Here is a 27,014-nt window from a genome sequence, read left to right as displayed (position 1 = left end):
TGATAAGTGTGCTTGATATGGACTGGAAAGGGAGCCTGATGGGTCAACACAGAACCCTGGGCCAGAGCATAAGCGCAGGGATTGAGGACATTGAGACAGGCATGGAAGGTGTGGGGGCCAGCGCAATGCCCTGGAAGTGGGCAGCTTTGATGCAGGAGGAGGAGGAGGAGGCTAGAGTGCATGCGTGGTGAGCTGGCAGCATTTTTCGGCCTCAGTGCAAACCTGGCCAAGGAAGAGCAGAGGCAGAAGAAGAAACATCTGAAGAAGTACATCTTCATGGCCGTGTCTGAGGGCTGTGTGGAGGAGCTCATGGAACTGCTGCTGGAGCTGCAGGAGCTTTGCTCAAGGCGCCGTGGCCTGGACGTGCCTGGTCAGTGCCTGGTCCTGGAAGTGGGTACAGGGCGGAAGCCCTTATTTGGCTCTGCTTGTCCCATCTCCTGTTGGGTTGTAGTGTGAGGAGCCCTAAGTGCTGGGCTATTAACCTTGAACTTAACTGAGAGGGCATGGGGAGCCATGGATGGGTGTAGGCAGCTGAGAGGCATGGTTAACTGTTACTGGAGAAGACTGCTATTAAGACACTGTAGGGTCTCTGAAGCAGGTCTTGGAGGGCAGGGGATGGGGAGTTCTGGTGAGTTCTTCAGGCAGTAGCATTAGCAGAAATTAAGGGACTTGGGCAGCCTTGGGGATGTGGTTGGGGAGTAGCTCCCTGAAGGACCAGATTGAAGGGGAGGAGATGAGCTGTTCTTAGAGTCCATGAGGAGGGCACAGGCTAGAGATGTAGATTTCATGTCCCCCTCCCCCACCACCATGGAGAAGGTGCTGAGGTCAAAGAAAAGAGGCCACAGATGAGCTCTCATGGGTGGTGGAACCTGGGATAAGGAACCAGGGAAGGAGCTGGAGAGGAAGAAAGAGTGCTGGTGGGGTGGTCTGGGTGGAGGGAGTGGTGATCAGGAAGGGCCATACAGGGTGGAAGATGTGCAGTGCACTCTTGATGTGTGAAGCTGTAACTCTCACATCCTCTTCTGGCTAGGAGGCCCAGGGCGACTGGCCTCCTGCCCACACCTCCATCCTTGGCTTTGCCTGCAGACTTCCTCATGCACAAGCTAACAGCTTCAGACACAGGGAAGACCTGCCTGATGAAGGCCTTGCTCAACATCAACCCCAGCACCAAGGAGATTGTGCGAATCCTGCTGGCTTTTGCTGAGGAGAATGGCATCCTGGACAGATTCATCAATGCTGAATACACAGAGGAGGCCTATGAAGGTAGTCTGAGGCCAGAGGGCTAAGGATAAGGTTTTCTAGGGTGGGTGAGGCCACAGGCCATGCTGGCCTTGCCACACAGAGGCATTTTAGCTATGGAGAATCCAGATAAGCAACAGGAACCTTTTTGCCCTTCCTTCTTTCTGCAATAGTGTTGCACCCTAACTGTGTGCCCCGGTGGCGCAGTGACGAACACACTGACCGTGGGCCCCCGTGGCGCAGTGACGGACACACTGACCGTGGGCCCCCGTGGTGCAGTGACGGACACACTGACCGTGGGCCCCCGTGGTGCAGTGACGGACACTGACTGTGGGCCCCGGTGGCGCAGTGATAGACAAGTCAGATTAAGACCACTGCTTTAAGTAAGGTCATTTTAGACAGAATATGCCATATGCACATTAATAAAATAAGAGAAAGTACTATAACAGAGAGTCAATGGGGATGGGTGACTTTAGAGTGAATGCTTGACTCATAATTTGCATGGTAAGAAGGATCCAGAATGAGGCCAGGACAGAGCCCTTGGTTGGGGATGGATTTGGCAGCTTTGAGCGTTGGGAAGATGGCTGCATGGGTGAGGATGTAGCTTAATGGGGAGGGTAGTGCTTGCCTACCATGTGTAAGGCCCTGGGTCTCAACCAGTGCCACCAAACAATCAAAAATAAATAGATAAGTATATAAATAAATGAATAGAGCTAAGGTTAGAGAGTCAGGCCAGATCTAGCAGAAGCAGCCGTCAATGCCATTATCCTCATCACTACTAACTGTGCCATTTTAGTCTAGTTTGGTGGTTTGCCTCACAGAAGGGACAACATTTAGGATCTTTCATTTTTTTTCCTGCCTGGGAAATCCATTGTGAGTATTTAATAATATAGTCCTCATTTGAGTTTTTGGAGTTAGTAGACAGCCCAGTGTGGTTAGGGGCTTGTAGCAAAAATGATCAGCTCATGATTAGCCATTATGCCGACATGTCAGGGGACACTATAAGCATTTCACCTTCTCCAGGTGAGAGCCTAGCTTGGGTCCTTAACCCTTCTCATGTGGGAATGTCATATTGATTTATTATTTGAACTCTGAAGACCTTCAAAAGGTTTTTTTTAAAAATAATTTTATTTATTAGAGAGAGAGAGAGACAGAGAGAGAGGGAGAGGGAGAGAGAGGGAGAATGGGGGTTGTGTCAGGGCCTCCAGCCACTGCAAACAAACTTCAGGTGCATGAGCCACCTTGTGTTTTAGCTTTGCAGGCAAGTGCCTTAACTGGTAGCTAAGCCATCTCTCCAGCCCCAAAGCATTTTTTTTTTCGAGGTAGGGTCTCACTCTAGCCCAGGCTGACCTGGAATTCACTATGGAGTCTCAGGGTGGCCTCGAACTCACGTCCATCCTCCTACCTGTCTCTGATGTGCTGGGATTAAAGGCGTGGCTGCCTCTGGGTTTTTAGGGGACTCTTTGCTGTGTTGTGCTTGCAGGGGGCGGTGGGTGTTCCTCCCTCCACAGTGGGGAGCAGCTTATTACTGCTTTCCCAGAACACAACCTGGGGCTGAGGGCTCCGGGATCACTAGGTTGGTGTCACCCCAACTCCACTCGGTCCACAGGGCAGACTGCGCTGAACATCGCCATCGAGCGGCGCCAGGGAGACATCACCGCCTTGCTCATCGCTGCGGGCGCCGACGTCAACGCCCACGCCAAGGGCGTGTTCTTCAATCCCAAGTACCAGCACGAAGGCTTCTACTTCGGTGGGTGGAGCCCCGAGCCGCTGGGGGACAGGCGAGGCTTGAGTGGGGGTCCCCGGCCCGGTGCTTCACCGCAGCCGTCCCCACCGCAATGGGTAGCTGTCGGCCAGCGACCCCCTCTGTGGGTCACAGCCCGACCCCGACCCGGGAGGCTGGGCTGGTCAGTGCGAGAAGGACCCCAGTGAACCAGAGGTGTGGGCTGGGGTGGAGGAGCCTGCCCGCAGGGAGCAGAGACCTGGGGCGGGGCTTGGGGACACAGACACAATCTCATTTTACAGGCCAGGAGGCAGAGCCGAGGGAAAGTGACCTTTCCCAGAGCAGTAAGGCTTAGATGGAGGTGGGTGTCCTGGCTTCCAACTCTGTTCTCTGTGCCCAGCCCTCTCAGGACTGCAGACTGGGGCCTCCAAAGCGAGAAGAGGCAAACTTCTGATAGGCCAGGAAGCCCAGAAGCCATTGTGGTTAGGTTAACCTAAGGAAAAAAAAAAAAAAAAAAGCAAAATCAGGTTTTTCAAAGAGGAGCATGTATGTATGTGGTGAGAAGCCCTTATGCCATAGGAAACCATGGGTGTATTCAAGGAGGCGAGGCAAGGGCTGGTTTCTGACGACAAAAACGAAGAATATTTTGAAACAGCAATTCTTGGCCCTGTGGATAAATAACATACACGTGTGCCGGACAGATGTTCCCACAGAAGTGCTTTTGGTATAAGGCTGTGGTTCTGGCAGTCTTTGTGGTAGTTACTGTCTGACTGTCATGCCTGAGATAATTGATTCCTTGCTTCACAGCCTCCTGGCTTCACTTCTTCTTTTTTTTTTTTTTTTTGTGGGGGGAGTAGTAGAGGGAGGTCAGGATTGCCAGAAGGGACTCTTTTTAGTCTGACAATGTTACCATTTTCTTTACAGAGCTTTGGGTGGAAAAAAAAAAGGTGAAATGTGTAACTTAGGTGCAGTGAAATTTGCCCACTTCAGAGGACTAGATGGGAATCCTGAAGGATTCTCGTTCAGCCAATCTTGTGCCAGCACAGGACCAGATTGCAGCCAGTATGGGGAACACTGTTGGATGGGGCCAGCAGTTCTCACTGGGGTGGGAGGGAAGGGAATTTTAATTGTGAGTAAGTAGTTAGAGTGACTCATTGGAAGGTGATTGATCAAGACTGGAAGTAGGTGGGAGAGTGAGCAAGGCAGAAGGAACAGCCTGGGAAAAGGCCCTGCAGTTGGAAAATGCCCAGGATGTTGAACAGGAAGAAGGCCAAAGGGGAGCCAGTGAGGGAATGAGGTCAGGAGATGTAGGGCTTTGTGCACTGTGCTGGAACTTAAGCTTTCATTCTAGGAAGGTGAGATTCACACATTCACAGAGTGGGTCTGGCTGCTGTGCTGAGCCAATGTTGCAGGGCCAGCAGGGAGTGGAGAGACCAGTGAAGTGGCCACTGCAGTGATCTAGCTGCAGTCTGTCCTGTGCAAGGGCAGGAGGGGAGATAGTCAGAGAAACTCAGTGGTCAATGCTGCTGAGATGCTTAGCATATGCTCCTGGTCCAGAACCTGGGGGACATTGCTTCTGGCCCATGAGAGGACTGAGGGCAGTGCTTCCCTTCCCCAGGTGAGACACCCCTGGCCCTGGCAGCATGCACTAACCAGCCAGAGATCGTTCAGCTGTTGATGGAGAATGATCAGACGGATATCACCTCGCAGGACTCCCGGGGAAACAACATCCTGCATGCACTGGTGACTGTGGCTGAGGACTTCAGGACCCAGAACGACTTCGTTAAGCACATGTATGACATGATCCTGCTGAGGAGTGGCAACTGGGAGCTGGAGACCATGCGCAACAATGATGGCCTCACACCACTGCAGCTGGCAGCCAAGATGGGCAAGGCCGAGGTGGGGCCCTGGGGTGAAAGGGGAGATTGGTGAGGCGCAGCTGCCACTCTGCCAGACTGGGGATCTTCTGAAGATCTCACAGTTCTCCCAGCCTCAGTCTTGGGAAGGGCCCAGCCTTAGGTCTGGAAATGTAGTGGTGGCCCAGTGAAATGCAGTATGTGAGCTTTAGTCCTGTACTCCATGGTTCTGTCTCTTATTCTGGGATTTCCTAAGTGGGACCAGAATGGGGAATCCCTAAGGCCAAGATGATGTAACAGCTCACATGTTTTGTGGCTGAGCATGCCTAGGTGGTGACGTTCAAGACTTCCAGCCTCTTGTGAAGATATCAGTTCTAGACTATCTGCTCTGAGTCTATAGCTAATGGGCTTCTGCTGCTTGGTGATGGAGAGAATCCCAGCCTGGTAATCAGGCCTCATCCCCAGCAGAGGGCATGGCTATATGGCCTTTGTGCTCGTGTGATGTGGCTGAGGAACTCCAGGGAAACCCCAGGTTGGGCTGGACCTGAGGTGTCTATGAGTGGTCAGAGCCATAGCTTGGCTGAGGTCAAGTCAAGGACTCATGTCCTTCTCAGGCGACATATCCTAGAAGGGCATTGTGTCCTCTGAGAGGACAGGAGGTTATTGGGTGGGTGGCAGCTATTGTACACTTCCAGCTGTGTGCCTGCCTCCCCAGTCAGCTGCCCTGAAGGCCTTGGGTCCTGTCTCAGTGGCCATGGCTGGAGCTAACAAAGGATCTTTTTATTTCCTTATGGGAGAGGGAGAGATGGAGTAGGGCTTCAACAGAGGAGGAATTGTGTTCCTGTCCCCACCCCCTCTTCCCCTGCTATCCCAGGGTTACAGCATGCTGGGGCTCTGAGGAAAGTCAGAAGGCACTTGCAGGTCAAGCATCCTCCAAAGGTCTTGTTCTTGTGTGCTCCAGTGTCATTTACTCTCCCTGCCACCCAAGCCTGGGAGGAGATATGCTGTAGGGAGATGGCTGTGGATCACTTTTGCTCTACAGAAGAGTGTTCTCATTGGGGCTGGTCTGGAGGAGGTGCCCACACCCTTCCTGGCTCCTTCTATTCTTTATTCAGTGTCCCCTGGAAAATTCTGCCAAAGTGGCCACCATGCTGGGAGTGGAGGCACAGTGATTTCTAGGACACAGACCTGACCTTGGGGCTTTTTTGAAGGTTATGTGGTGCTCTGTGCCTGGGCTATCATGGGAGCTGCAATGGTGATGCTTCAAGGTTGTATGACATCCATGCTCTTGGATCTTGGGTTCATGTCCTTGGATGTGCTGATCCCAGCTTAGGGTGATCCAATGTTCAGCTTATTGGAAATAGTGAACTGGATATCAGTAGTCTTCCACCAGTTCTGCACATAGGATCTACTGGGGGAACTTTGTAAAACATCCTCCAGGTTTCTCCTCCCTTTGCTTGTGAGCTAGATTTCAGGGTTTTAAAAACTCCCGAGATTTCGACAATCGCTGACCATTTGGCTGGAGCCTGATGTCACCGTTTGTCTGACCAGAGTGGTGAGCCTCAGCTGAAGGGTGTGGACTGAGGGTGGCATGGGGAAACTGGAGAAACAGATAGCTTCAAGTCCAGGCCCCATGGAAATTATTTTGAAAGATGATTAATTGTTGCTGGATACTCCCCTGACCTGGTATAGGGATTTATAAGCTGATGGTGCAGCTTTCTGTAGCATGCATGTGAAAGGGCCTCCATACCTTTGGTCCCAGAAAGACAAGCAGAACCACAAACTAGTCTATTCTACAGGTATATCTGGGGACCAGGGTCAGGTGAAGGTGGCACTCACACCATCTTTGGTGGGAATGTTTTCCTGGTCAGCTTACTTCTGACTGATCCAGCCATATGGGCTACTGATGGTCTGTTTTTCTTCTCATTCCCAGATCCTGAAGTACATCCTCAGTCGTGAGATCAAGGAGAAACCTCTCCGGAGCCTATCTAGGAAGTTCACAGACTGGGCATATGGTCCTGTGTCGTCCTCACTCTATGACCTCACAAATGTGGACACCATGACAGACAACTCTGTGCTGGAAATCATTGTCTACAACACCAACATTGATGTGTGTCTCCCAGGCAGGCTGGCAGGGTCAGGGAGTGAGGGCTGGATGTCAGGTCAGGGCTCCTGAGTCCTAGGAAGGCCTGTGCCATAGTTCCCTCGTTGCTTGGTTCTTGTCTCAGTGGTGGAGTCTGGTACAGACAGGGTGAGACCCAGGTAGATACTGAGTGTCTCTGTTGCGGTCAACTATAGACCTTAGTGGTGGGGAGTGTTCTGGCTTCAGAATCTTATGCAGTTTGCGGGTGGATAGGGATGAGGAGGTATGTGGTATTGATCTTTTCTCACTCCCTCAACCAGATAATTCATTTGGCCTGGCTTAGAGTTCTCTCTTCCTCTAAGTCTAAGAGATCATAGGTGAGAGAGTACAAAGTGTGAGAACAATCTGGGTCCTTTCTGGATGAGGTTAGTGAAGCTGGAGGGGAAGAGGGAGGATCAGCTCTGACAGGTCTCAGCTTCCGAGGGTGGTTACGTAGCAGGCTGGGTGCCCATCTTTTGTATCTTACCAACAGCACTGCTTCCTAGAGCTTGCCTTATCTAGCTTCTCTGCCTACCTTCACTGCATCCTGATTGGCAGAGAAGGGATTTGTGGATGAAGTGATGAGGCTCAGAGAGGGTCAGGAGATGTCCTAAGGATATGCAGGGACTAGAACCTTTTTCTAGTTCTCATTCCCTGCTATACATCAGACCCTCCAACCAGAAACTCCAGGTTCCTGTGGTATTTGCATACACTGGGGAGGAGCTTCAGGAGCCAGAAGTTACCCTCCCAACATTTCCAGTCAAGCCAGTCCACTGGGCATGACTGGAGCCTTCTGCCTTGCTCTGACTCAGAGTTCCTGATGGGCCCTTTAAAAATGGTCCCTCCCTGCCTGCCTCAGCTCCATGGTGACTGGTGGTGGTGTTCTGTCCCCAGAACCGGCATGAGATGCTGACCCTTGAGCCCCTGCACACGCTGTTGCATATGAAGTGGAAGAAATTTGCCAAGTACATGTTCTTCCTGTCCTTCTGCTTCTACTTCTTCTACAACATCACCCTGACACTTGTCTCTTATTACCGTCCCCGGGAGGAGGAGGTATGAGGGTCCTTGGGGCGGAGGAATGGGAATCTGAGATGGAGGAACTTAGAGCTGCCTCATATGCAGATAGGGAAACTGAGGCCCCAAGAAGCCAAGATATTTTGATGAAGTCATCCAATTGTTGTACTCAAAGGTCCTAGGGAACAGAATATATTTTCAAGGCTTAGTGGAGCTAATACCCAGGTGTTCAGCTCCAGCCAGACTCATGTTGGGAGAAAGTTGGGCAATGAAGAGTCCAGGCCCTGCAAGGGCTTTTTATCTGAGTCTAGAATGGACTAAGCATTTCTACTGAGGCTCACAGGAGGAGGCCTAGCTTCCCTTCCACTCTGGACTTATGGGCCTCAGTTTCCCACCCATTAGTGGAGTGCAGAATCTCGGCTTTGCTGAACTGTGTTATGAAGCCCCATTGAGTGTCTGGTGGGTGAGCTTGGGAAGGTGGGAATGTGAGATTGTTAGCACACACTGCATTGTGCTCCTTCCTGTGGAATTCTGGGTTCAGAGGGTGGGGAGGGCAGGGTCAGAGGGCTGCCAGTTCTCTTGCCCTCTACAGAGACGGGGTTCCATGTTGGCCTCTGATCCAGTTTTAGGGTCTGGCATGTGTGTGTGTCATGGTCCCTCCAAAGCTTCCTTTTACAGCCCACTCTATCCGCATCACCTTCCTACCTTCTTTTCCAGGCCCTCCCACACCCCTTGGCCCTGACGCACAAGATGGGCTGGCTGCAGCTCTTAGGGAGGATGTTTGTGCTCATCTGGGCCACATGCATCTCTGTGAAAGAGGTAAGTGGGCTTCTATATCCTTCCAGACTGCACCTTGAAGCAGACAGGCTGAGCACAGGCCCAACTTTCCTCCTTCATACTACATATGCAGATGCCATTGCTTCTGGTACTGGGTGAAGTTGGGGAAGCACTTCCTTTCTAAGCTTTAGATTCCTGAGTTACAACATGGGAGTAAGTGAGTAAGGCAGGCCTGTTCTACCTGCTCCAGCCCCTCCATTCGTCTGCTGAACTGTCCAGTTACCTGTCCTTCCAGCCACTCAGTTCCCATCCACATTCCCTGTTTAGTCATATGCCTCCCACCATCCACCCAGATACTCATTCATCCATTTAAAACCCCACATAAGGGGCTGGAGGGATGGCTTGGTAGTTAAGGCTCTTGCCTGCAAAGCCAAAGGACCCAAGTTTGACTCCCCAGAACCCAGATAAGCCAGATGCACAAGGGGGCATATGCATCTGGAGTTTGTTTGTAGTGGCTGGAGGCCCTGGAATGCCCATTCTATCTCTCTCTACCTGCCTGTTTTTCTCTCTCTCTCTCAAAAAAATAAAAAAAAAATACTTAAAAAATAAAATAAAACCCCACATAGCTTCATCTTCCATCCTTTCGTTCTTTTTCTAACCATCTTTCCATCTGTTCACCCATTCATCCCCACACCTAACCAGCCAAGAAATCAACCTACAAATTCTGAGCTGTCCATATGTGGGGCACTGGGGGAGGTGATAGGGATGGAGGAAGTTTGCTTTTCTTGTGTAACAGTTTAAAGGAGGTAAGTAACATGGGTACAAACATCTAGACTTTAAGGTTGACTCTGATAGGGCTTGAATTGGTCTGAGACCAGTGCTCAGAAGAAGGGAGATGACTTACCTGGCTGCAGGAGGAGGGAGGGAAACTTGAAGACAGAGATGGCACTAATACTGGAAGGATGGGACACATGGACATTGGTCACAGGTCATTACAGGGAAGGCATGAGGAACAGTGGGTATGAAAACTCAGAGGCTGGAAAGTGAGGCACATTTGTGGAGTGATGGGTAGCTTTAGTAATTTTGTTGCTTCACAGGTTCTGGGGTGAGGGTGGGAGTGAAGATTCAGAGAGGTAAGAAGTTTATGGGAGCATCCACCCTCACTGTGGGGTCACCGATGTCCTCCAGGCACAGGTTGCCTTCCAAATCCCACCCATGGTCTCTGGCTGGGTCACCATACATTCAGCCCTCCCCAAGGATCCATGGTGGAGAAGCATTCCTTCCTTGGAGTTTTGGGTGAAGGGCAGGAAGAAGGTTCAATTTGTCTTTCCTGTCTGGTCCCAGGGCATTGCCATCTTCCTGCTGAGACCCTCAGATCTGCAGTCCATCCTGTCGGATGCTTGGTTTCACTTTGTCTTGTAAGTAGGCCTGTCCCTTTGCTCCACTTGATAGGCAAGGCTGAAGTCCCTTTGGAATAGCCACCTAACCATATCACTATGTCCAGGCATTCTGCAATTGTTACAGTCCAAGGATCTCCCCTCTGTCTTTTAAACAGAGGCACATACATGCCTGTGAAGAGGACTAGAAACCCTTAAGACAGAGCCCACCATCTTCTGGCAGGGCTGGCTGACTCTACCTGTCAGAGAGCTCCAGGTGGCAGACACTGTGGAGAAGGTAGGCAGAAGCTTAGCAGTTCTGTTGGCAGAGTTCCAGGGCAGCCCCTCCTGGCTGCAAGGGACCTCACAGTTGCCATCTGGGAATTTGGCAGATCAGTACTAGAAGGCACCTAAGAAATCAGTCTCACCTATGGACACTCCTGAAGCTCCCAGGGAACTGAGTCACCCAGTCACATAGTGCTCTAGTGGTGCTGTTGCCCAGCCCCCAAGTCATCTTTACCCCCTTCACTCCACTGCTTGTGGCCCCAAGGCCCCAGCTGAAAAGCCCAGCTCAGCAGCCTTTCTGCATGAGTTAGTCATGTGCAACTGACATCAGAGGCTTCTGTGACCCCACTTTAGCCAGCAGAGGCTGACTCAGCTGGACACCTGTAGTCACGGGATAGAGGCTGTATCTGGGAGTGAAGAGCACTGGGCTCTCAGGTGTGTCCACTCCAACAACATCTCTCACCTGAGTATTTAGGAGGCTGGGTCTATGTGAACTAAAGTAATTGACCTGGATTTTCCAAATAGCTTGGATTTAAAAAATTTTTATGTTTATCTGTGCATTCCAGAGGCACAGACCAAGGTCTTTGTCTCTGAGGCCAGCTGTGACACTGCCTCACAGGCTGCAAGTATGCCTGTCATTGTTGAGGAAGTACCAGTTCCAGAGCACAGTCTGCGTTCCGCAGCTAGTTTTAGTGCACTCTCCTGCTCTTCTGCCTTTGTTAGTATGAAGGAGGTGGAGACATCCTTTCTCACTCCAGTCCCAAGTGCAGTACAGTCAGAGGTCCCTGCTCTTCACAAGCCTGAGTGTGGTCTCTTTTCCTTTAGTTTATTTATTTATTTATTTATTTTTTGAGGTAGGTCTCACTGTAGCCCAGGCTGACCTGGAATTCACTAGGTAGTCTCGGAGTGGCCTCGAACTCATGCCTCCCATGTGCTGGGATTAAAGGTATGTGCCACCACACTTGGCCTCCCTTATATATATATTTTTCAAGGTAGGGTCTCACTCTAGCTCAGACTGGTCTGGAATTTACTATGTAGCCTCAGGGTTGCCTCGTGCTCACAGTGATCCTCCTACCTCTGCCTCCCACGTGTGCTGGCATTAAAGATGTGTGCACTACATCCAGCCCCTTAGATGTTTTATAATTGTGGAAATTGCTCCAAAATGTTTTTAACCAGTTCCTGCAAAACTGGAAATTCAGACACTGTTTAGGAGTACATTTTTATCATATATGTCTGTTAGACCTTGCATTTAAAAAAAATATAATTAGGAAAAATGTCACCTCACATGAAAGTTTCCATGTTGGCTGCTTTTGAGTGTATGGCTCAAAGCTGTGACAGGCATTCACACTGAAACATGTGCAGCTTCCAGTATGCATGTCTTGTAAAAGCAAAACTCTATTCCCAGTAAGTCACAACTCTCCATTATGCCTTTCCCTCTGGCAACCAATGTTCCACTTTAAGTCTTTATGAGTTTGTCTACTCTGGGTTCCTTATATAAGTGGAAAGACAGTGTGTGTCATTTTGTGACTAGCTTTTTCTTTTAGTTACAAAAAAGATCAACAGGGACCTTTTTTTTTTTCTTCTCCCAGAGGTAGGGTCTCTCTCTAGCCCAGGCTCACCTGGAATTCACTATATAGTCTCAGTGTGGCCTTGAACTCATGGTGATCCTTTGCAAGTGCTGGGATTAAAGGCATGTACCACCACTCCTAGCCTGTATACATTTTTAATGTCCCTATCAGATTGGTAGTACTTTTGTTACTGCCCAATCCACTCTCTGCTCCTTGCAGTGTACTCAATAATCTTTTTTTTTTTTTTTTTCAAAAATGAAAATCTTTGTCATCCATAGCCAATCTGTACTGGCTCCAACTTGCACCTGGTCTACAGGGCTGGAGCTTAGATGCAGTTGAATGGACCCAAGGTAGCCTTCGCATCAGCTACCAGGGGGACTGTGCAAGGGCTAAGGTTTGGGGTTTGAATGTCTTCCCTGTTGCTGAGAAGTAAGGCCTTTGTCTCCTGTGTCTCCTGAACAGTTTTGTCCAAGCTGTGCTTGTGATACTGTCTGTCTTCTTGTACTTGTTTGCCTACAAAGAGTACCTCGCCTGCCTCGTGCTGGCCATGGCCCTGGGCTGGGGGAACATGCTCTACTACACACGTGGCTTCCAGTCCATGGGCATGTACAGCGTCATGATCCAGAAGGTACACTGGGGACCATGCAGTTGGGAGGGCCCTCAGAGGATGTCCACTTTTCAGATGGAGAAACTGAGGCTTGGAGAATAAAGGATGTAACCAGTGGAAGCCCAGTTCTCTTTTCCCAAATGTCAAAATCTCCATTTGGTTTTGGTCACACTTGAAGTGTTTAAACCTTAAAATGTCCAGGCTCAGTAGGCATTGGAAAGGGACACAGTTTGTAAAGAATGTCTGACTCGTGTTCAGGAAAATGTCTAATAATTGCTCTTTGGGGATATATGTGTATACATAAAATGTATACATGTATGCATATACATATTATATATATTGATAAAGTATATGTGTACACTGAATGCATACATGGGCTTATAAATTTTAATATAAAAAGATGTGTTAGAATACTTTATTGCTTTCTGAAACTAAATTCTTTTTTTTTTTTAATTTTTTTAAATTTATTTGAGAGCAAGACACAGAGAGAAAGACAGATAGAGAGAGAGAGAGAGAGGGAATGGGCATGCCAGGGCTTCCAGCCTCTGCAAACGAACTCCAGATGCATGCGCCCCCTTGTGCATCTGGCTAACGTGGGACCTGGGGAACTGAGCCTCGAACCGGGGTCCTTAGGCTTTACAGGCAAGCGCTTAACCGCTAAGCCATCTGTCCAGCCCAACTAAATTCTTATATCTGTTTCCAGATATAGGAATATATGTGTATGTGTTACTTCTTTCTGACATGAATGTTGGTTGATATTTTAGTTTAAAAGCAGTAAGATGCAAATAGAACAATTATGTTGGGACTTGTTTGCCATTAATATGGGCAAGCTTTTTTGCTGATTTGGATAATTGTTTGCAAATGCTAGAGGATATCTTGTTAATCAATATTCTATGCACTAGTCACAATACAGTAGCTACAGTCAGTATAGTTTTTTTATTTTTATGTTTTTGTTTTTTAAGGCAAGCACAATAGATTGGCCTTTATTATTAATGAGAAAGAGAGAGAATGAATTAGGGTGCCAGGTCTCCAGCTTGTGATGGAACTCCAGACACATGTGCCCCCTTATGCGCATGGGCAATCTTGAGCACTTGTGTCACCTTGTGCATCTGGCTTATGTGGGATCTGGAGAATTGACCATAAGTCCTTAGGATTCATAGGCAAGTGCCTTAACTGCTAAGTTATCTCTCTAGCCCTTGGTACAATTCTTTTTTTTTAAAGATTTTTAAAAAATTTATTTGACAGAGATAGAGGGAGAGGGAGAGGGGGAGGGGGAGGGAGAGGGAGAGAGAGAGAGAGAGAGAGAGGGAGGGAGGGAGGGAGGGAGGGAGAGAGAGAGAGAGAGAGAGAGAGAGAGAGAGAGAGAGAAAGAGAATGGGTGCGCCAGGGCCTCCAGCCATTGAAAACAAACTCCAGACATGTGTGCCCCCTTGTGCATCTGGCTAAAGTGGGTCCTGGGGAATCGAACCTGGGGGTCCTTTGGCTTTGCAGGCAAACGCCTTAACCGCTAAGCCATCCCTCCAGCCCTGGTACAATTCTTAATATGCTTAACATTTTCTCCATCACTGTCTTGAACCTAGAGGCAAACACCAACAAAACACTGAGCCAATTTCTGATTTGTGTCATTTGCCAATCAATTTTCATAGTGTAATTATTTTTATTGTAGCAAATAGATTTCTAGTTGCTGACATTATGTCCCTGAACAGAAGTTGGGAAGAGATGCACTTTATTATGTAGTATTTCCATCATATCTACAATAGCAATAAATAATTACCAAAGCATAGATAATTGTCAAATGTAGTAAAGTAGGAGAGATCAATTTTAAATATGTATTATCTTTATTTTTATATGCCTTATTTAATTATAAGGTGATATATAATTGATATATATATATATATATATATATATATATATATATATATATATATACACATACACACACACACACACACACACACACACACACACATACATGAGGGGGGAATGAATGAGAATGGGCACACCAGGGCCTAGTGCCACTGCAAACAAATTCCAAATTCATGTGCTGCTTTGTGCATCTGGCTTTACATGAGTACTGTGGAATTATACCCAGGCTGTAAGGCTTTGTAAGCAAGCACCTTTAACTGCTGAGCCATCTCTCCACCCCACCATATAATTTATTTTTTTTCTTTTTTCTTAGTTTTTTTTTTTTTTTTTTCCAGGTAGGGTCTCATTCTAGCCCAGGCTGACCTGGATCTCACCCCATAGGCTCTGGCCAGGCTCAAACTCACAGTGATCCTCCTTCCTCTTTCTTCTGAGTGCTGGGATTAAAGGTATATGTCACCATGCCTGGCTATAATTTATTTTTTTGAGTCAAAGTCACACTAGCTCAGGCTGGCCTTAGAGTCACCATGTTTGAGCCTCAGTCTTCAGAGTACTGGGACTACAACTGTGTACTACTGAGCTCAGCTTATATGATTAAGTATTTTTGAATAAAAAATTCTTTTTTCCTTTGTTTTCTTGAGGTATAATTGAAAAAATCATATATACATTTAAGATACACAATGTAAGGATTGAATATAGATATGTATTGTGAAGTGATTACCAATGCCAAGTTAGTTAACACATCCATCACATCACATGGGTACATTTATGCATTTATGTATGTGTGTATGAGAACATTGGAGACCTACACTCTTCCCATGCTTTTGCTGCACAATTTGATATAATTTTGTATTGTTAAGTACAGTCACCATGGGGTTCACGAGAGTCCCAGAACTTATTCATCTTGCTACTATAAGTTTTGGTTAGTTCTTTGTAATGGTGGTGCTTCCAAAATACATAAAAATTTAACAATAAGCTCTAGAGAGCTTATTGGCATGAGCTGGTTTCTGCATGTCATTGCCCATAGGGAGTCATGTCTCCAGATGTGAGACTCCATAGAGAAAGGAACAGACAGACAGTGTCCCTGGAGGTGGAAGAGGAGAGACCCCGGGGTTGGAGCAGGACAGAAATCTTTCTGGAGAAGTTGAGCCTGGGAGCACCAAGGGGATTCTGCTGGGAAGAGGGAGAATGGCCTGTGTGAAGGCAGGGTTAGGTGGCTGGGAGAGGGCAGAAGTTAGGTGCACAATGATTATGTGCTTAGACTGCACACCTCAATCATGTTCATTTCTTTGTAGGTCATTTTGCATGATGTTCTGAAGTTCTTGTTTGTATATATCCTGTTCTTACTTGGATTTGGAGTAGGTAATTGATTTTTAAAAAATATTTTATTTTATTTATGAGAGAGAGAGAGAGAGAGAGAGGGAGGGAGAGAATGGGCGTGCCAGGACCTCCAGCCATTGAAGAAGAACACCAGACACATGTGCCCCCTTGTGCATCTGGCTAATGTGGGTCTTGGGGAATCGAACGTGGCTCCTTTGGCTTTGCAGGCAAGTGCCTTAACTGCTAAGCCATCACTCCAGCCCTGGAGTAGGTAATTGATTTAACATTAGTATAGTAATTTCTACATTTGTAAAGCACTGTATACAGATGTCAGAATAACAAAGCACACAGCAGCCCTAGCAACTCTGATAGCAGTTACAGGCAAGACATCCACCACATTAACATTGGCCAAGTGGTATCTGTTTACTTCTCCTAGCAGTTTATCAGGTAGGACTCATCATCCCTGACCCCAAGATCATGGAGGCTTAGGTGCTCAGCCTGTTACCCTTACCCATGTACACCTTTGTCTGCCTCTACTTTCATATCCCTTATCTCTGGCCTTCACAATCTGAGGTAGATTCAGCAGGTGTTCCCACCCCCATTTTACAGATGGGGAAATGAAAGTTCACAGAACCTTGAGGGGTGGTCTTCAAAAAACAAGAGCAAGGTAATGCATTGAGCTAACTTCCTTTGACCCTCCACATCTCCACATCTAGTCTTTGTGGAAACCTATGGTCTTCTGGGGAGCCCCTTTTAAAGTCCCTCCATTTACTCCAGAGGGAATAGTACAGTTGGATTTTACTTCTAATCTCTATATAGAGGAATACAATTTCCTCCCATTTTTTCCGCCCCCTCCCCCAGTGATCATTGGCATCCATCTGTCTGGGTCAAAATGTGCTTATTTCTTTGCTCCTTCATTTGCTCATTCATTCCTCCTTACATTTACTCACACATGAGTTTATACATTCATTCACCCAGTAATAAATCTGTGTTATGTTGTGTTGTAAGAAGAGAAAAGCAAGCCCAGGTCTTGTACACAGGGATGCCACAATAGTGCATTAGGAGGGACACAAGATTATATGGCCTTTGGGGAGGCCACATAGGCTACAGGAAGTCAGGAGCTTAAGGTCTGGCAGGGAGCCTGAAATACACACATGATAATTGTCAATTCTTCAAGTCTGTGAATGGCAAGGGCCAAACTGTGGGGTAGAGGAGAGGGAACAACATGGGCTTCATTGGGTGGGACGGGCTTTCTGCAGGCCAGGCAGAGCAACCAACTTCATAAAGCCGGGGCTGGAGAATTTAGCCTGGAGATGGAGAGCAAAGAAATGAGTATTAGGAGGCTAGAAGTATGGAGGCAACAGGCTTGCAGTATGGCTATGGGTGGACACTGGGTAACCAGCCAGAGAGGCCCAGGGAACATCTCTTGTGTCCTCCCAGCACTGGCTTCGCTGATCGAGAAGTGCTCCAAGGACAAGAAGGACTGCAGCTCCTATGGCAGCTTCAGTGACGCAGTGCTGGAGCTCTTCAAGCTCACCATAGGCCTGGGTGACCTCAACATCCAGCAGAACTCCACCTACCCCATCCTGTTCCTCTTCCTGCTCATCACCTATGTCATTCTCACCTTTGTCCTCCTCCTCAACATGCTCATTGCCCTGATGGGGGAGACCGTGGAGAATGTTTCCAAGGAGAGCGAGAGAATCTGGCGTCTGCAGGTGAGCTGTGCACAGGCCTCCACAGGGACTCTGTTCAGTACTTGGTCATTGACATCTGTCAGCACCAGTGATCTGGGGGGTGCATATTGGAAACCTGTATAAGATGGCTCTGAGGAAACTTTCTTTGAGAACAGGGTCTAGGAAATATGGCTGGACAACAGCACATATGAGAGAAATGCAGGTTTTAGAGATGCTGTGTTCACTGTCAACCCTGTGTTATGTAAATCCTGAAATGTGACCTTAGGTTGAATTAAGAGAAGTAAGTGTCTAGAGTAGTAAAGGTAACAGACATGCTCTGCTCCATCCTGGCCTTGATACTCATCACCTTCCCCTCCCCTCATCCTACTGCTGGCAAGGACATCAACTCACAAAATGAGTCCAGAGGTGGTGGGTGACTAGAGACTGCCAAAGAAGAAATGCTTCTTGGAATGAGGGTCGAAGACAGGATAGTTTCTTCATATATCTGTAGAGCTACCTGTCAGAGAAGGAACAGCTTCCTTCCGTGGTCCCAGCAAGCAGAACTGAGGTACCTAAGGGGATGACAGGAGAAAAGCTTTGGTTTGACACAGGTTTCCTGTTGTGAGCAACTTCCTAATTGGATTGTTGTTAGTGTTGTGGAGAGATTAGACACATTATGGCCAAGAGAGCTGCCAGGGGACTCAATACTTGCAAGTAGGTGTGGGAATACATGGCTTCCAAACTCTCCTCCACCACCTGGTGTGATTCCAGGATCCTAACAGTTAGAAGACTCCTGACTTCCAGAGATATTATTTATGTCAAGCTTGAAGCAATTTGAACACCTTTCCCAAGCTTTCTGCTTCTTTCTCATCTTTGAATTCTGTAGCATAGGTGAACCCTCACGACCCATGCATTAAGCATTGAGTATGGCTGAGAGTGGTAGGTGCATGTGCATGAGTGTACTCCCATGAAGCTGGGCTTGAGGCCTGGTTCTGAGCAACTAGTTTAGGTTTCTTTATATCCCCAGAGAGCCAGGACGATTTTGGAGTTTGAGAAAATGTTACCAGAATGGCTGAGGAGCAGATTCCGAATGGGAGAGCTGTGCAAAGTAGCAGAGGGGGACTTCCGGCTATGTTTGCGGTAACAAGGGGAAAGGGCTCCGGGATATGATGTATTCTTGGAAGTGGGTAGAGGGAGATGAGTTAGCAAACAGGACATTAGAAAAACGTGGCTGATACTTGCTTGTGGTAACCATGCCGTTGTCTCCCAGATCCTCCTCTGAAGTTGGAATTTCTTCTATGTGGGTATGGGCCTGGGGTGAGGGTGTCCAATCTTTGGAAGAAAATGGAAGATTTCTGCCAGTGGGTCCACCCCCTGTTTTTATGGAGGTGCCTCTCCAGCCTTCCCTGTCCAGTGTTGGCTTAGAAAAGATTTGTCAGCTCAGTAGTCTCTGTATGTCTGTCTATTCTCTATGGGTTCATGTAACACTGGGTACCTGGGGCATGTTTATCACCAATAAATGGAAAACAAGACAGTGAGTTTCCACACATCTCAAGTTTTCCTTTTCTTTTCTTTAGAAACAATTGGCAGCATTGGGAATTGAACCTGGGGCCTTATACATGTTAGGCAGGTGCTCTGCCAGTGAGCTATTCCCACTTCAAGCATCAGAGTTTCAAAACAATCCTTTCACAGTCCACAACCACATTTTCAGTTTATTATGCTTCTCCCCCACACAACCTGAATGTTTGACCCTACAGATGCTCTGTTCTTAACTTACTCTGACTGTAGTCTGTGCCTAGTGGGACTCCCACTGTATGGTTCCTGAATAAGTCAAATTGGCTTCTGCACTTGTATTCTAATGCCACAGGGGCATGGGCCCTAATTCATGGGCCCTTCTCTCAGTGCATCCTTAGCCCATAGCTTCTAGAGCTCTAATCCTCCAGCCTTCTAAACGTGTCCCTTCCCTTCTTTCTTCTCCCTTTAGTCTGTGTTGGTTCCCTCTCCCCAGTCAGGCTCAGTGGCTGGTGTCAGAGGGTGTACCTTCACACCAGTCCAGGCAACTTATAAGACTTCTGGTTCCCCTGCACTGGGAGGAGAACTTGAGGTCTGGGAAAATGGGGATGTGGGCAAAAGTTTCAAGCCCTAACCATGCTGGTGATGTGTAGGGTGGGAGTGTTCCTATGTCTGGGGAGAGAAAAGCTATGTAGAAACTAGGGCATCTTGAATGTGGTGCTATTAGTTGGCCTGTAATAGGATACTTGTGACGTAGTAAGAATGATGACCACACTTGCAGGATCAACGAGGTGAAGTGGACTGAGTGGAAAACACATGTGTCCTTCCTTAATGAGGATCCAGGGCCCATAAGACGGACAGGTACTGCTGCTACTGTGAACTGGTATGGGGTTTCCGCTCATGGACCATGTGACCTAAGTCCAAGGGCCTGGTGGCCCTTATCTGGAAAATAGGAGGCTCGAATTAAGTTGATTCTCAGGTCCCCTGAAATTCTGACATTTTGGAACCCTATGTAGAACAAATTTTTTTTTTAAAGGGTTTATTTTGGCTTATAGACTTGAGGGGGAGCTCCATGATGGCATGAAAAATGATGGCATGAGCAGAGGGTGTACATCACCTCCTGTCAAACATCAGGTGGCCAACAACAACAGGAGAGTGTGCCAAACACTGGCGAGGTGAAACTGGCTAACAGCCATAACTCTGTCCCAAACAATACACTCGCTCCAGGAGGTGTTAACTCCCAAATCTCCATCAGCTGCAAACCTAGCATTCAGAACATCTAAGTTTATGGGGGACATCTGAATCAAACCACCACAGCTGGTTTTTCGAGGTAGGGTCTCACTTTAGCCCAGGCTGACCTGGAATTCACTATGGAGACTCAGGGTAGCCTTGAACTCACCAACCTCTACCTCTACCTCCCGAGTGCTGGGATTAAAGGTGTGTGCTATCCCACCTGGTTAAGAACAACTTTTAAATGTTAAGTTGTGAGGGGCTGGAGGTGTAGCTCAGCCCCTGGGTTCAGGCATACACAGTAATGTACTTCTAAAATAGTCTCTCTTTCTCTTTCTGCAGATTTCAACAAAATCCAGGATTCTTCCAGGAGTAATAGCAAAACCACCCTCAATGCATTTGATGAAATAGATGAATTTCCAGAAACTTCAGTATAAAAGCAGAGCTCAGAGCTGACGTGAGCATGGCATTCTGATGCTGTGGACTAAGTCCTGGACTCAGTGCTGAGGGGCTGTACAGTGTCCCCTCCATACTGACTGGTGTCTAAGAGGGAAACACGTTGGGTTTCTGTGACTTGAAAGAGTTAGCATAAAGCTGTGGCTAACTATCCTGAGCCTGAAAGCCTCCTGAAGTCCAGGGTGAAATCCAACTGCAGGCTAGGATGGCTGCTGGGGAAGGGAGAAGCTGGGGTAGGAGGAGCAGGCAGTTTTTCCTTTTGCTGGTGTCTTCCTGTTAGACCAACTTCAGCCCACAGGTTCCTCCATATCCCTGAGTGAATGAATCACCTGAATTTGTGGGAGACTTTTGATCATGTCCCAGAGTGTTCAGGGAACTGAGCTAAGCCAGATATTCTGGGAGAAAAGGAGACTGAGCTAATGAAAATGCTCCTCAGACCCTTCAGGAAACAGGAAACTGGAAACCATCCTTGGAATGAAACCCAAGTCTCAAACTGTCTCCAACTGAGAGATGTTTTTATAGTATAATGAACACAAGGTTTTTATTTTTAGTTCAGAAAAGACATTTCAGTTTTGAATGAAAATTACTTCAGGTGAAGTAGGCAACTTTAAAAGCTGAGAAATAGATTTTGGGCTTTTGTACTACATGTAAGTATTATATACTTGCGTTAAGAGTGGCCAGAGCCTGCACAACAAGCTTTTCTTCACAGACACAAAAGTCCCAGGGAGATAGACTGTGATCTGGGGGAAAGGGCTTGGCACCTTTCTTCATCCGGTTTTACCACAGTGCCAGCCTCACTTTTTCTGAGACAGATATAGCAGTTGTTCTGTTTATGTGGTGTTAAGGCTCAGAGGAGACTAGCATATCCCAGTGTTTTTAATTGAGGGAATTTAGCAAAATACTTGAAATGTACTGGTAGTATATATTTTTGTTAACTGTGAATTTTGAAGCCTCAGAGGATAGTTTTTCAGGGATGAATGTTTGCCAAGACTTTGGTCTTATTTTCAGATGCTCATACTCAGATTTTCTTCTTTTCTGAAATTCTACCAAGACAGTTTGGGGAACAGAGTTGAAGTAGATATTGAAGAAAGTTTCCAGCTGACTAAAGCCCAAATAACATCCATATCCATGGACCTCTGGCATTTAGTGAAAGGACTCACATGGGAATTTTCGAGATAGAATTTAAAAAATTATCAGCAAGATTTTAACTTTAAATGGAATAAAAAAAGGGTTGGGCCTTCAGATAACTCGGCAATTAGCGAGGTTGTCTGCAAAAAGCAAACAGATCAAGCACTCCACTCTGGCTAGTTTCTCCATTCTGGGTGGCTCTGGGTGTCAGCTTAGCTGGGCAGGTGGAAACTTGGACACTGCATGCCTGATGGGCCAGGGCTGGGGACAGACTGGTGGACGGTGCAGTGCCCAGTTTTCCCGGGGCTGTGTCCAGACCATACTTAGGTGTGAACAGAGGAGAGACAGTGCAGCATCTGCTTCCTGAAAAGAGAAGACTTGAGGAGGATGTCATGAGTCTTCTAAAAGGAGCAGATGTATTCTAGATGGGCAGAACTAGAGAACTGGAGAAAGATTTTGGATCAGTTCAGACCCCAGCTGTTCCGGCTACTGGAGATGTTCAGAAATTAGCCAACTGCTTAGGAGGATATATTGTCAAAGAAGGTTAATTGGATGAATTTTAAGATTCTTTTTAAGCCTGGATAATCTACAAATCAGAACTTTTGTATTAGATATTCATCCCAACAGTGGGATTCCCAAAGGCTTTTGATGTAGAAGTCTGAGCTGTGGCAAGTTAATCAAGGCAAAGAGAGGCAGTGATTCAAACAGAACCTGGTCAGTAGGACCAAGTGCCTGGATATATACCAGGAGACCAAAGCTCTGGGCTGAACATAGGAATGCTCAAAGTCATGTTGGAGCAAGTGAGAACGGGATGAACAGGATGTGCTGATTTGTGGGCCACAGACACCCACCCCTTAATAGTTTTTCAGTATGGTTATTCAGTACATTTGAGCCTATCTGTGTGATTGGCACATTGAGGGGTTGGGGATTTTACTCAAGTCTTGGTAGCTATCTTTGTTCCCATGATCCCTAGGACTGGTCTAAGTTTAAAATGTTCAAACATTTGTCCCAAAGATGGACACACACACACACACACACACACACACACACACACACACACACACTCTGACCCTATGGGCCTATCAGGACTCAAAACTCCATGATTTACATTTCAGTAGTGTAAGGGGAAGAGACTTTCTAGGGATGGGATCTTCCCTGATTAGACAGTGGTTTTGGTGGCAAACACAGTTTTAGCTAAAGCTGTCCTCAGGAAGATTTACTGTTCTTGACATTCTGTCATGTGTCTGTTTGGAATAACAAGGGTGCTTACCTTCCTTCCTGGCAAGAGGAGAAGGTGTACACGGTTGTACTATGAAGTCATTAAACTCTGAGCAGGCTTCTGCTCAAGAGTACAGTATTATTGATGTGCTCATATTTCCTCAGAGCTTGGTGAACCGTGCCATTTTGCTCTGGGAGTGGCTCAAGGAGACGAGCCATCATCAGAGCCTGTAAGCCATACTTGATTTCTATATTGATACATTTTTTAAAAAACTGTGATCTCAGTTTTAAGCACAGAATTGTCACTCTGTTTTTACAGAATGTGCCTGATCCCTGTACATTCTGATTTATAGACTTGTTCTTATTATTCTGTGTATGGTACTAAGTTCCAGAAAATAATAATAAGTATGACTTCCCTTTGTCTCATTGAAGAAATGCTGTTTAGATTTTAATAAATATTTATTTTGTCTTATGTTATGAACATGTTTCATCCTTGCCTTGAATGTGTGAATATCAACACCAACTAGTGTTGCTTTAGAGGAATGGAGAAAAGAAAGGTTGGTTTTTGGATCTAAAGCATTATTACTGGGCCCACTTCAGGGACAGAGCCAGTGTGCTCTCAGATGTGACCTTCATGCAATGTCTACATCTGCAACTCTAGACATGTCTAGTACTCGATTTAAATTACTCAGTGACTTTGGAAGTAGTTTGAGTAAGGGAGTAACAGCCAGATGATGTTAGCAGTTCATGTTAACTCAACCTACCTTTGCTGGCTGTTAACTTTTTTGTCTGTGTATAAACCCACAACTCCTCCTTGAGACCAGGGTCCTGCTGCTTACCACCGAGGATTTTCTCAAGGAGGTAATGAGACAATTGGTATGAAGGAGCTGATATTGTTGCTATTATTGCCCATCAGCTCAACTCATATATCTGGGAAGTTTTCATTCTTTTGTGTTCTTTCATAAGGAAGAGACAAAGCCAAAGATAAAGAGACAAAGCCAAAGATATGGCTTTTGTGACGATGGGTTGCAGAAATTATAAGCAATTTATTTGTAAATGGGATAGTGCATTTGGTGAATTATTTACTTAACTCATGTGGTTATCAGAATACCTTCCTTCACTCAGTGTGTTGTGTTCACAGGCAAAGAAATGGGAATTGTACACAATCACATTCTAGCTTAAATAGATTTTGTTCATAATCCAGGCATGCATAATTCATGGGAACATCTTAGCAGGCTAATATCAAAAGGATAGAACCCCCATTTTAGGATATATTTCTCAGGCTGAAATACCTAGGTCATTGGGCATGAACATTTTCATGGCTATTAATTCTATGAAAAATTACCTGCCAAAGGATCATATAACTTTTTTTTAGTCTTTGAGATAGTAAAAAAAAAAAAAAAAAAATCACTTCCATTCACATTAGTTACCTTAACAACACAGTTTTGTAGGTTGGTAAATACACATTGCAGTTTATTTGGTAGCAAAATAAGACTTATCCAGGTAAAATTACATGCAAAGGTCACAGTATTTTTTCTTAGCCCAAGAGATCCAGGTTCTCTGAAGTTTGGTTAGACCAATATCAAGAGACACTGCCATTGTCAGTTTTCCACCAACTCTTTGTTCACTCTAGCACAGTTCTGTATGATGAAAGGGCTATAGTCCAATTCTATAAAAATGTATCTTATGGGGATAGAGATTACTTAGTGGTTAAGGTGCTTGCCTGTGAAGCCTAAGGACCCAGATTCAACTCCCCAGTACCCACATAAGCCAGATGCATCTGGGGTATTTTTGCAGTGGCTAGAGACTCTGATATGCCCATTCTCACTCTCCACCATTTTCTCTCTCAAATAAATACATAAATTAAATAAACTTTATTATTGTTATGTTTAAAAATGTATCTTATGTCTCAGACATGAGAATTTAGACTCAGTTCAACAAAAACTGGGCATCCAGTATGTGCAATAATAGAGGACCCAAACGTGAATAATTTCACAGAGAGAGAGGAGAAGGAAATGGGTACTTTTTGATGTCTACTATGTGCCATTCACTGTACACTCATTGTCTCATTCAGCCTGTGTGGTATCCCAGTGGTTCTTCTATTTTCCCCATCAGTTGTCTGGCTCTATTTTTCCAGTAGCTATCTTAAAACTATCATAAATGAGTTCACCACTTTCCTTTCAATATCTTTAATTGGTTTAATCTTGTACTTGGCAATAACAATGAAAGCCATCAGATGGGAACACCTCCAACTTTTGACCACCAGACCTATAAGTTTACTTGCCTCCACACCTACAACAGTAAAATATTTACCCAAGGAAACTCTCTGCTTACTTGAGAGTTCTTGTGTCATTTTCATATTGGTGAAAGCTGCTTCATCACTTAATAGATCTATTTCCTAAAAAATGAACTTTCACATTCAATATTTAGCCTATCGGAAGCTAACATAGCTCTAGGATTCTTTTCCTTTATAAATTATACTATAACAATTCCCTATAGATCCTAACTTTTGGCTGACTTTATTTCCTAGTTAAGTCCTTATTCTTTTTTTGGCCAAACAGAGGAAAAAAGTTTTGCTTCTTGGTTATATGAGATATAACATTCTGGGTGTTCACTTTGTAGATATGTGAATGGAGCCTGTTAAAGTTGTATACCATGAAACCACCAAGCCTGTGTGGCAGCTCTGGGTAGAATCCTCCATGGAAGTTCCTCTATGTGTTAAGCACTATGCAATCCCTCCACAAGAGTTCATTCTTTGTCACATGCTAATAAACTGGCATGTGATTGTTTGATTCAGGTGTCCCCATAAGCTTAGGTATTCTGAATGCTAGGTTCCCAGCTGATGGACATTTGGAAATCAATGCCTCCTGGAGGCAGTGTATTGTGGGGGTAGGCTTATGGGTATTAAAGCCAGTTTCCCCATGCCAGTGTCCAACACACTCTCTTGCTGTTGTACATCTGATGTTGGCTAAGAGGTGATGTCTACCCTCTGCTCATGCCACTGTTTTTCCTCTGCCATCATGGAGCTTCCCCTTGAGTCTATAAACCAAAATATACCTCCCCCCGCCAACCTACTCTTTGTCAGGTTATTTCTGCCAGCAATGTGAACCTGTCTGCAACATGGCACCTGCCAAGCACTGGACCAGCTTCTTTGTGTGGCAGTGTTGGGGTGGAGGATATAAAACAGTATCTCTGCAGGTAAGTGACAAGACTCCTGAAAGCATGGGAGGTGGACATATAGAGATTTAAAAAAAAGCTCTGAGTCCCCTAAGCAGTCACTCTCCTTCAGACTCTGTATTTGTGGGGTATGCACATACACATGCCTTTCAGACATGCGCTGGTCCTGTCCAGCTGCCTGGCATGTGTATGACATGTAGCCCCTATTCCAGCACCTTGGCCTCACACATGCCAGCTTTCAACGTCTCTAACTGCTCTTTCACTCACTCCTCCTACAGGAGCAGTGGCTGCATGGGGATCCCCAGTGCTGTCTTCTCTGATTCCCTAGTGGTATCTTTCATGGTCTTAGAATCACCCTTGGGCACTCAACAATTCACTTCCAGGAAGGACTTTCCATATGGTTTCATACTTACTGGGTCAACTCTCAAATTTACCAGGCAACATTTGTTTAGTTTCTGTTATATGCATTTAATGAGTGTGCCAAACACTGGCATGGGGAAACTGGCTATAACACCCATAAGCTTGCCCCCAACAGTGAATTCCCTACAGGAGGCAGTAATTCCCAAATCTCCATCAGGTGGGAATCTAGCATTCAGAACACCTAAGTTTATGGGGGACACCTGAACCAAACCACCACATTCCACCCCTGGCCCTCATAAACTGTTAACCATCCATGATGTAAAATGCAATGCATTCATCCAACTTTAAAATTACCCATTTTTTTAATCAATTTCAATGATGCTCATACATCCCCATATTTCAAAATCTTTTAACTGAGCCATAATACTAAAAAAGACACCCCAAATCCCATAATGGCATTAAACGCCATGGATACCGCAGAAAGCATGGCAAACACTATCCTGACTTGGA

General features: G+C 46.2%; 1 protein-coding gene across 1 annotated transcript in view; it reads left to right on the top strand.

The window, feature by feature from the left end:
• The window catches only part of Trpv3 (transient receptor potential cation channel subfamily V member 3), a 45,737-nt gene extending 25,135 nt beyond the window's left edge, over window positions 1-20,602 (top strand). The window contains exons 6-20 of the mRNA XM_004672385.2: window positions 216-370; window positions 1,087-1,263; window positions 2,849-2,989; window positions 4,581-4,861; window positions 6,752-6,928; window positions 7,835-7,993; window positions 8,672-8,773; window positions 10,076-10,149; window positions 12,423-12,588; window positions 15,726-15,792; window positions 17,191-17,465; window positions 18,451-18,563; window positions 19,717-19,796; window positions 20,253-20,255; window positions 20,508-20,602. Coding sequence (XP_004672442.2) covers window positions 216-370; window positions 1,087-1,263; window positions 2,849-2,989; window positions 4,581-4,861; window positions 6,752-6,928; window positions 7,835-7,993; window positions 8,672-8,773; window positions 10,076-10,149; window positions 12,423-12,588; window positions 15,726-15,792; window positions 17,191-17,465; window positions 18,451-18,563; window positions 19,717-19,796; window positions 20,253-20,255; window positions 20,508-20,602 — 2,065 coding nt within the window. The remainder of the gene's footprint in view (window positions 1-215; window positions 371-1,086; window positions 1,264-2,848; window positions 2,990-4,580; window positions 4,862-6,751; window positions 6,929-7,834; window positions 7,994-8,671; window positions 8,774-10,075; window positions 10,150-12,422; window positions 12,589-15,725; window positions 15,793-17,190; window positions 17,466-18,450; window positions 18,564-19,716; window positions 19,797-20,252; window positions 20,256-20,507) is intronic.
• The last annotated feature ends 6,412 nt before the right edge of the window (window positions 20,603-27,014 follow it).

Source organism: Jaculus jaculus, chromosome 9, assembly GCF_020740685.1.
Source record: "Jaculus jaculus isolate mJacJac1 chromosome 9, mJacJac1.mat.Y.cur, whole genome shotgun sequence".
Taxonomy (NCBI): Eukaryota; Metazoa; Chordata; class Mammalia; order Rodentia; family Dipodidae; genus Jaculus; species Jaculus jaculus.
This window is presented reverse-complemented; position numbering and strand designations above follow the sequence as displayed.